At 40.0% G+C, this 10,600-nt stretch overlaps 1 protein-coding gene across 6 annotated transcripts in view; it reads right to left on the bottom strand.

The window, feature by feature from the left end:
- The window catches only part of CPQ (carboxypeptidase Q), a 362,296-nt gene that overhangs the window by 318,590 nt on the left and 33,106 nt on the right, over positions 1 to 10,600 (bottom strand). For all 6 annotated transcript variants that reach the window (XM_019550886.1, XM_019550895.1, XM_019550904.1 and 3 more), the window contains exon 3: positions 7,231 to 7,686. In XM_019550886.1, coding sequence (XP_019406431.1) covers positions 7,231 to 7,657 — 427 coding nt within the window. In that variant the 5' untranslated portion in view covers positions 7,658 to 7,686. The remainder of the gene's footprint in view (positions 1 to 7,230; positions 7,687 to 10,600) is intronic.

The following is a 10,600-nucleotide window of genomic DNA, read 5'->3' as shown; positions in this document are numbered from 1 at the left end:
CTCGAGACACCCCAGGCCCTCCCAGCATAAAATAAATAATTTAAATATAAATGACTGGAACTGCTCATAGCTAAAAATTGACAGGTTCTCCCACAATCCCTCAAACTCCATACCCATCCACATCCCCCCACAATTAACAAGAATAAGACTTCAGATACCAAGAGGAAAAACCTCCTTGCTGAAAAGAATACTTCTGGGGCAAGGGTTGGGACTTCTGGTGACAAAAATCAGGGATCACGGGTAGAACTTCTGGTCCCAAGATGGCAAGCGGAGGTGGGGCATCTGTCAAGGGGCATGGTTACCCTTGCAGCCCTCAACAGGTCACCAATATTTGTTAAGCAGTCCTCCAGCCGAAATAATTGCCAACTTCTGCATTACAGTGTTTAAGGGCTATGTCTAAGCCCCATTCTCCAGAATTTGCATAAGTTATTCTGAGCTACAGATGTCTCCTGCTTCAGATAGCCAGCCCCAAACCCTCTACAGGATGAAAGAATGCAAGTCTTTTTTTTTTCCCCCCCCAGAAGTCATAGCAGTACCACTGCCACAAGCTTGTATCCAATAACTAATGGTTAGAGCACCAGGACATAAAAAGACCTTTTTTATTCCCCTACCTCTCCAAATATGATTTTTTTCCAACATTTTTTTTTCTTGTTGGGGAAAGTCTTCAAAATCTGTACAATTACCATGAATAAGAAAACCATGTCCTATCCATGCAACTTGCATGAACTAAATTTAAAGGGGAAAAAAGCTAGAAAAGATTTTAATGTTCCTAAGTAATCCAGAAGGAAAATTACAGTCTTCATGCTTACAACAAATGAGTAAACTTGATAAATTACCTCATTTAGTTACCTGTATTACAAGGCCAACATATTATAAGTGCTCTGGTACCATTCCAGGTGATTCTTTGCAATTTAGTGTTCATTTGCTGAGACAAAGATAAATTTGACCTTTGAATATTTGATTTTGAGATATCCTTTTCCATGTTTTTACTCAATTCAGTTAACTGTTAATTGCCTTTTAGAGTTCAGGTATGTTTTAAGCGTTATAATATGTTAGGATGTAACATTTTGAAGGCTACATAGAAAAAATATCAAGTACCCTAAAAATTTACTTCTGAAGCCTGAACCACAAAAAAACAAAAAGTGAAACCAAAACCAAAAACAGACTGATGCCTTTAAAAAGTACACATCTGGTAATTTAATACACATACATGAGCTCAGTTGCTTCAAATTAGCGTGGGCACACCATAGTGCAATAAGGTGTAGAAATGTATGTGTCCCAGTATGCCTATGAAGATGCTACATATATGTTATGTCTGCATCTGTTTGGTCCCTTTATCTAAACTCATTTTCACCAATCTACTTACATGATTTAGCAATAAACTAGCTGACTTGGTTAAAACAGCATGACTATAGGTAACATCACAATTCTACACATAGGCTGGAGCCTGCTTCCACTGAAATAGGTAGAACAACTCTCATTGACTAGACAAAAACCAGGACGAGCCAAAATGTTAGTGTTAGCTGCATTTGTTTTCACTAGTCAACCATTTGTTCCGTGCCAATACATCATACTACTTGTATGAAGAATAAATAGAAACTAAAGCAGAAAACAGAACTTTCCTCTCTAGCGGAACATTTTAGGATAAGTTATACTTTGGGGCTTATACTACTTGTCAGCATCTATTTAAAATCGTATGACAGAATAAGACATACACCAGGAAAAATAAAAGATTCATTTTAACACGCACACAAATATGAATTCTTTGATAGCCTTATGGTCTGACATCTGACTAAACTACTACTTTCCTCTCAATTACAGGATTCCCAAAGCAACAATTATATCTATTTTCCTTCAGAATTTTCAGGATATTGTCTGTTCTACCAAAAATCAAGTCCCTATATAGTATCTGCACGCTTTGCCAATGGTGAAGCACTGTTAAGTCCAGGGCAATGCCCAAATATGAAAAGCCTCTAGCTGGTGAACTCCCTGAAGTAAAGTTGTGGTAACATTTGACTTAAATTTTAGCTATGAAACGCTTTAGGAAGTACTGAACATCTTCACACCTGCTGACCTCAGTGAAGTCAGAGGTTCACAGCACCCGATAGGGGTACTTTATTTAAGAAAAAAACCTTAGGCAGGCACAAAAGTCACTGGTGAATTTTAACTAAATCAAAAGAAAAGTAAAATCCAAGTCAAATGAATTTCCATTACTGAACCGTCCTTTTACAGAAACCAAAGCCATTCATACTGGTGACAAATGTCAAGATCAAAGATTTCTGCAAGAAATTAATGCACATCTTGCCGTTAAAAGAAACCATGGCAACTTTCTATTTGACAGTTTTGTTCCTATTTTGCTACAAGTAAACTTAGTACTACCATAAAGAAAAAGTTATCAAATATTTTTCTTCACTACTCTCTCTAATTTGTGTCTGATCAGTTTTACTGTTACTTTATACTCTGGTAGCACTGAAGGCACTAACTAAAAAAATCCCTTGTAAACATTAACCAGGGAACAGGGAAACTTTTATTTAAAAAAAGAAATAATATTCCATGGTAACAGAGTTTTCATTTTAACTAATAATCATCCTGAACTTCATCTTAATTCAAAAGGATGTTTTTCCTAAAAAATGGAGGAAGTCCAGGAATGTCTTTGAAATCTTGGAGGTAACTTCCCTTTCAGCGCCACTTCCTCTTTACTAAAACATGCTAATCTTCTCTCCATAGTCTCCTTCCTCCCCATTTTTAAGATGAACTGAGTGTAGAAACCAAGCATCCTGACAGTATTTAAGCCAGAGTACAACTTGAACATATCAACAGCATGGTTTATTTTATACCCATCATAGACGGGTAGGCACAAACTATTATGGTTTTACTTAAGTATTCCCCCCAAGTGGAACCTCCTTATTTTTGATGGGGCTGAGCAACCCTAATCACACAAGCCCAACCAGGATCCAAAAATTAGACACTCTCTACTAGGTAGAGGGGCCTAATTTTGTCAGTGTTATAAAGATACTTACCCTATGTAAAGAGTAGTGATTAGTGGTCTGAGCACTAACCCAAAAGATGCCAGACATAAGTTCAGTTTCCTCTTCTGCTCAAGGAAAATAAAACCACCATCTTACAACTCCCAGGACCACGACATAACTAGGATAGGCTATTTTGAAGTAGAACACTCTCTACTAGGCCCACTCAAAACAGCACCATTTTGTTTCAACTTCTGTTCTGCCATTTTGACAGTGTTTCATTGCGTCATTCTGCCTCGTTTCGAAGCACTGTTCTGTTTCATTTGGTGAAAACCATTTTGCCATTTCCCCCATAGGCTATAATGGGGAATCATGAAAATGTCTATAACTTTATTTTTTGCTTGATTCATATGAAAATTGCAGGGATAGTAGCCCCTTCTGAGGGCATGAAGCCTGCCAAATTTCAGGGAGTTAGGTCTAGGGGTTTCTGGGAAACTGCACCTCAAACTGCTGACAAGCAAAACATCTATCACTTGCCAGCAGCAGCAACTTCCTGTCATCCTGCGTGCAGATCTGGGGGCCTGCACCTCCGGGAAGGCTGTGGGGCTGAGTTCTGTGGGGCTGGCAGAGCCTCTTGGAGTGCAGCCTTGTTGCAGGAGGAGGCAGAGAGTCGTGGTGCAACCGCTCCAAGCACAGCTCAGACCCTGTGGCACAGCCCCAGCCAGTGGCTCTTCCCCGCCTCCCAGTGCCAGGCTGAGCTCTGTGGAACTGGTCAGGGAGCAGCGCTGGCTCCCCCACCCCGCAAATCCTGCCACCAAAATGCACTCCAGGTGGCTCTGCCAGCCTCATGGAGCAAAGCCCAGCAGCAGGAGGCAGAGGAAAGTCACTGGCCAGGGCTGTACTCGGAGCTAGGGCTGCGCTCCAAGCGGCTTCACTACTGTCTCTCCGCTGCTTTCCACTGCCTCCTGCTGCCAGACTCAGCTCCGTGGGGCTGCGGAGCCTCCACCCACCAGGCTTCGCTTACCAGGGCTCTGCTTCAAGCAGTTCCTCCGTCCCCACAGAGCTCAGCCCAGCAGCAGGAGGCAGCAGAGAGCCAGTGGTGGAAATGCTTGGAGTGCAGCTGTTGGCTGGTGGTTCTAGCCAGTAGCTCTCCCCCACCTCCCACCACCAGGCTCAGCTCCATGGGGCTGTGAAGCTGCTTGGAGCATAGCCCTAGTAAGTACAGCCCAGTGGCTGGAGGTCTCCACAGTGGCCCCTGGATCTACGCAAGGGATGGCAACAGGCTGCCGCTGCCTGCTGGGACCGGTGCTGAAGCTGAGTAAGCCCAGTTTCAAAAACTCAAAATGTTTCAAGTGTCCACATTTCACTTCAAAGGCTTTTGTTTTGTTTCACTGTTTTGAGCTAAAAACGCATCTAAACAGCTTCAAAACAAAAACACCCGGTGAAATTTTGCACAGCCCTACTATACCACTCCCATTGGAACAATACCACTGCACGGAAAAGAATGCAAGATTGACTGGGTCAGAGAGGAAGCAAAGAGAAGGTAATTCAAGTCTAGCATTTGGAGCACTCTCTGGGGAAGGGAAAGTCTCACGTTTCCCACATCTTGAGCAAGGACTCTAGCTATTGGAAGGTAATGAAAAAGAGCGCTGCCATTTTAAACCAACAAGCCCTGCTCAATCCTTAGAAAGAATCTGTTGGCACCTACCTTCATTATAAGGTTTGAGGTTGCATGTGGGAAATGCAAGACACAAAATTAGAAGAGAAGGGAAGAATTAAAATACTCTCCTGTCCTCTGTGTTTTCTATTGGCTAGCTGCACCCGGAAGTGTGCCACCTCTAGTCTGTTCTCTGTTCAGCGTGATGGCTGTTTTGGATCCCATTCTCAGTTTAATTCCCCTCGTGCACAGCATAGACCTTACGTGTTCAAATTCTTTGTTGGACCTAGCCCTAAATCTTTAACTTTATAGTTTTATCTCCTTCAGTGTAACATTTGCAGATCTTCAAAACTGTTACTTTTATGTGCCAAGAGTGGTTCATAGCTGGGCGGGGGGGGGAAGAAGAGTGGAGTGTTGTTTTTTTCCAAGGACTTTTATTGACATTATTTTGGGAACAGGATGAATCACTCTTTCCCACAAGTTCTTAGACAAACTGAAATAAATCAATAATGCTAACAACTGTTGAGGGGAATCATTTGAATATTTTACAGAATTCTTTGAATATTTTGCAAGTGGTTTACAAGAGCTTAGTCCCCCTTTTCTTGGGATTAGGACATGGGAACAGCACTGTCTGAGGCCAGAGAAGCAGATCTGGGAAGTAAACTACCCAAGAATCAGAAGTGATAAGCTTCCAGCTTTGAAAACATTCAAGAATGCATTTTCAGGTTTAGGTTTGAGACAAAACAAGCATTTTCATATCAGCCATATTCATGAAGAATGCCTTATACAGTATTTGAAAGCTTGGACAACTTTATTCCAAACCAGGCAGTTTATCCAATAAAATATCACCCAAAAAATCCTTGCCACTTACATAATTCTTGGACCATCATGGCTACCAATTCTGTGCACATCTTCCCCACTATGAGAATCTGTCATGACCCAGACAGATTGAAGATTTGGGGAGATACTAGAAGGTTAAGTTTTAACAAGAGGAGGCAATAAAAAGGGATATATATTTAACCACTTTTTTATAGTGGGTGGCAGAAACTGCACTCTAATATATATGATTGTCTCCCTTCCTTTTCTACCAACACAAAAGTAGAGTATTAAGAAGACCAGTACATGAGCATCAGAAGGAGAAGGCAAGATAGGAGAAAGTAAAGAATAAGCTGTCATCTAATTCTCAAGTCACTGTCAGTACAGTGTTATCTACAGAGGAAAGAGGATATCATCATAAATATGATCACAAGTAGTAGTCAGGCCATTCTGCTGTAAATGTAATTTAGATGCTACCAAGAGAAGCACAAGAACTGGATTAAAGTTTGAGCCCATTTTGAGATATAAAATTAGTCTCTCTCAAAGAAGCCAGAGGAGCAGGACAAGTCAAACACAAATAGGTAAAGAACCGAAGGAGGAAAATGGCATATAAACTAGTTTTCTTGCTAGAAATGCTCACCAGAAAAACTAATAAGTTGCAGGTTCTCTCCATTGAATTGGAATTGCTTGAGATGGAGGACACTGTTTTCAGTTTGGTTTTCTTTATAGGCACCTTGGATAGGAAGAGGAATGGATTAAAAAAAAAAAAAACAAACCACCCTGCTAGATGGGATTCATCTACGCTATTAATTTTTCTTCCCAAGGGCTGAATCTTCTCAAGAGGCATTGATAGCATCAGTTCTTTATTATTTCTCATTTTAGGAAAACCTTTATCTTAATATCCCCCAAAACATATTTCAAAAGTTGATATGAGTAGTAGCAAACCATAAAAATCACTGTTTACATTTTAGATTTCCTTTTTCTTGATTGTTGAGTTTTGAGACACTTTCCACACATAATTAGCCAGCTTTTACATACTATCTTCATGTATTTCAATAATGCCTACCATATGCAAGGCGTTTTCCAGGCCCAGAGACCACTCTGAGCCGGAAGAGTTAAAAGGTTTAAGGAATAAAAAAATAACTGTCATTAAAACGTACTGATCAGACTTCATAACAGTTTTATCAGATGATAATACTAAACAGTAGTATAGTCCTATGGAAATAAGACTATACCAGGAATGCACAATATTTGTATATAGGAAGAGTTCCCAGACAGTTCTGCCCACTGCCATTTGTCTGAATCAGAAACTGAGCTAACAAAACTGTACCAGTTTTCAGGCAGCGCTGGTGAACTGACCTGAGGAAAGTGAAACAGCTTTAAATTACCAGAAGCAGAGCGTAATCACTGAGATACATTGTTATTTGGCCTTTAATTTGTAATCCTGGCAGAGATTCATGCTAAGAGGTATGGAAGGAGATTCTTAGCAGTGGGCTCTTCTGAGAACAGTCTATAATTTCAATGCAGAAAGAAGAAATTAAAAGAAAAAAAATCCATGACAAAACTTAAGGAGCTTTGTCAGCTTTGGTTGAAAAGTAGTGCCTGTTCCTGAAGGAACATATTACCCAAAAATTTACACAGGATAATAATCTCTGGCTTGCAGCATTTTTATAGCAGGAGGAGAGCACTAGTTTGTCTACTTCCATTATTACAGGGATCTTGTTAGTGCCATCATAAATGTTGGTTTTTAAATGCAATTGATACTTAATTCCAAAGGAAGTGAAAACTTACCTTCTGGAGGAGTTGGAACACTGCTTCCAAGTCCTAAAATAGAAATGCTATGGCTCCTTGGTGCCAACATCAGAGCAAACTCTTCTCCCCGTTCCCAATGAGGTACTTTTACAGGCTCCAGGTGCACATTTTCCAGCCCTTCCTCCTGAAGAGCACTGAACATGTATTCGATGGCAACGTCTAGATTTTTGGAGCCACTGAGTCTGGGTCCTACAGTATCAGCAAAAAGTGCCAGTCTTTCATAAGATCTGTTCTTGGCATTGCCATAAACAGCAAGGTTAATAATAGCCTTAGCAATATCAGAATAACCAGCTATTTCCCTTTTAACATCTTCAGATATTTTTTGGTAGCTGTCATCTCCACTCAATGGTTTCCCAGTGCATTGCAGTAACAGCTGAATGATGGCTATTAAGAACAGGCATTTCATTTTCCTTCCTTTTCTTTTACTCAGTTGTCCTGTTGAAGGGGGAAAAAATAGACCATTTTAAATCATACATCTATCAACAACATTCTGTTATTTGATATTTGGCCTGGCAGGAAGGCAATATTAAACACAAATCTGATGAAAGCATTTTCACGTTAAACTAAACTGGCAGAGAAATAAATTCAACTTAGAAACAGAGTTATTTGGAACAAATACAATGGACACTTAAAACAAAGGCACGGACAAGCTTTGTTACAATTTAAAGAAACATCCCCAGAATGCAACATTTCTTTACTAAATGAAAGACTAGGAAGTTTTTCATTCAAGTCATTCAAGTCAGCTGGAGTTTTGCAATTGGCTCCCCCAGAAGGAGGATTGGCCACAACTGTTAACCCTAGACAAACTGATGATCAAAGAAGCTGCACACAGTTCATTCAGTCAAGAAGCTTTCTGAACCATTCATGAATAAAACCACTTCAAATTTAGTAATACTACAAATCAATAACATGCATTCGCTATACAAGAGATTTCAATGTAATCTACAATACTAAGTTCCCACTGTCCCTGCATGGTACGTAATACTTCTCCCATGGCACAGAAGCACAGTTAAACTGACAAAGATTTTCTGACTTTCCAGACAGTCACCTAGGAACTAATTTTTCTGAGGGTGCTGAGCACTTACACTCAACTCCAGATGAACTTACACAGCTAAAGCTACCCATTAACATGGCATTTTGGGACATTTACTATGATTTTAGAGCCTACTGCCCACGAAAAGACATGTAATTAAGTCTGGACTAAGAGGCAGGGGAGCTCTTATCCCCAGAAATGGTTCCGCATTTTCATTTAATAGACCACTGGATGAAATGGAAAGACAATCATGGGCACACGAGCAGGGACCAGAGCCTGGGTCTCTTGTCTTCCTCAGCCACAAAGTCAGGCTCCCTCTGACTTGCTTTTCCTTCTGACCACACATATGTTTCCCCCTTGGTTACCCAGCACGTCATTTTCAGCAGGAGACATGGAGGGCATCTTTAGCCTTGCTGGGCCCACATCCTGATGGTCAGGCCATTTTGCTAGGAAATGGAAACTACAGGTTCTAGAGAAGGGGAGGCTCAAGAACCTACATCTCTAATCACACTAAATCACAAGTGCCCTAACCACTAGGACACTGGTTTAAAAGGTAGGAGGATCCTCCCTTTCCTATGACTTACGAACTATTCACAGGGGAAAAGGATCCAAAATCTATACAAGCAGCCTGCAATGCCACTTATACGGCTAAAGTTGCTGCATAAGTGCTACTTACACACCACAAAGGGAGTTGGATTTGGACCTTATCATTCCAACAGATGTCAACAGTTGAAAGTAATCAATACCTCTGAAAAATCAGGTCCTATGTAACTGGATAAAGGCTTCACACAGGCAGAGATGGGAACAAAATCCAATCTGTTTCAGCAAGTCAAATGGAACAATTTTGATACATGTTCAGTGTCCAAAGACTGAACAGCTATTTTGTAACAGAAACACAAACAATGTCCAAGTTCTGATAACTGCACAAGGTTGGTGTCTATTCTAGGTGCCTCTCTACATGAGATGCTACTGTGCAGTACCGTTGGCAGGCACTAACTGTGATGTTACGCTACTGAGGAGTACTTATAAGGTACTTCACAGTAACTACAGCACAGTAGTGCATGAAAATAACCGTGCAGGGACAGTACTGCACAGTAACACCAGTTACTGCACAGTCATTTAGTACTTGATTATGCAAGTACTAAAATGACTGCACAGTAATAACTGTGCAATCCGCTGCTCATCTTTAAAAAATCCTGCAATTATCCATATTATTCCTCATTTAAGGAGTTCTTAACTAGGTTCTCTCTGCCCTCAATAAATATTTAAATTACTTGTTTTTTTTGACAAACTTGGAAACTTCTGAAAGCATTTGAAAATTTGGTAAGGTTCTTTCATAACAAAGAAAATATGACTAAGAATCAGGATGTAGAATATATAAAACAATCTATTATTATTATTATTATATACAAAGGAAGATGCTAAATGTCATACTTACTTATCAAACACTTTAAAAAAATTAAAAAGCAAGACCCTTTACATGGCCCCAGATCTATAGCTATTAAAAGGATATTTAAAAATAGGAAATACTGTGATAATTAAACACTGAAGAGTTTGATACAGTTCTTTGCTACATTTATGTATGCTTTATAAGCCATAGTAAGAAATAAGTGGGTGTTTTCTTATACAGAATAACATTTGCATCCAAAATTAAGGTTCCTTTTTTAAAAAGCAAAGATAAGCCTTTTTTACAAAAGAAATTATTCTTAGTAATAACTGTTCCATGAAGGGGCAAGAAACCACTTTGTTAGTTAATGTTCGCAATGTGCTTTGAAGTTGAAAAGAGTTACAATGCAGAAGTAACATTTAAAAGCTTTTACTGTTATATTTTCCAGGTATATTTCTTCACTTCTATTTCATTTAAATAGTTCTAAAAAAGCCACACCAGGAAGCTCTCACTGCCTGCAACCTCACCCAGACTATCTCCTGGGATGCCGCATTTCCTGGGTACTCTATTTCCAGGAAGACTTGTGTCACACAGTAAGCCATTACTCCAGGAAAAAAACCTTGTTTCATACATTCAGCCTTTCAAAACCGGGTGTATGTTATTTTGGGTGAGGGTGCTATATGTGAGAAAATATGGTGTTGCCCTGTGGGGTCAGGCCAACTCTCAGGATCTCAATATTGCACTGTTAGATAGGAAGGTGTAACACAATTGCACATATACAAACACACAAATCAATTAGGTGCACACACACACACACACACACACACACACACACACACACACACACATACACATCCAAACCAGCCTAGGCACATGTATACCTATCACCAATTCAAGCACATACACTATACACCCCAAAAGTTAGACAT

The sequence above is a fragment of the Crocodylus porosus genome, unplaced genomic scaffold (genome assembly GCF_001723895.1).
Source record: "Crocodylus porosus isolate Cpor-Errol unplaced genomic scaffold, CroPor_comp1, whole genome shotgun sequence".
Classification (NCBI taxonomy): Eukaryota; Metazoa; Chordata; order Crocodylia; family Crocodylidae; genus Crocodylus; species Crocodylus porosus.
Note: the sequence above shows the minus strand (reverse complement) of the source record. Positions and strands in the feature narration are given on the sequence as shown.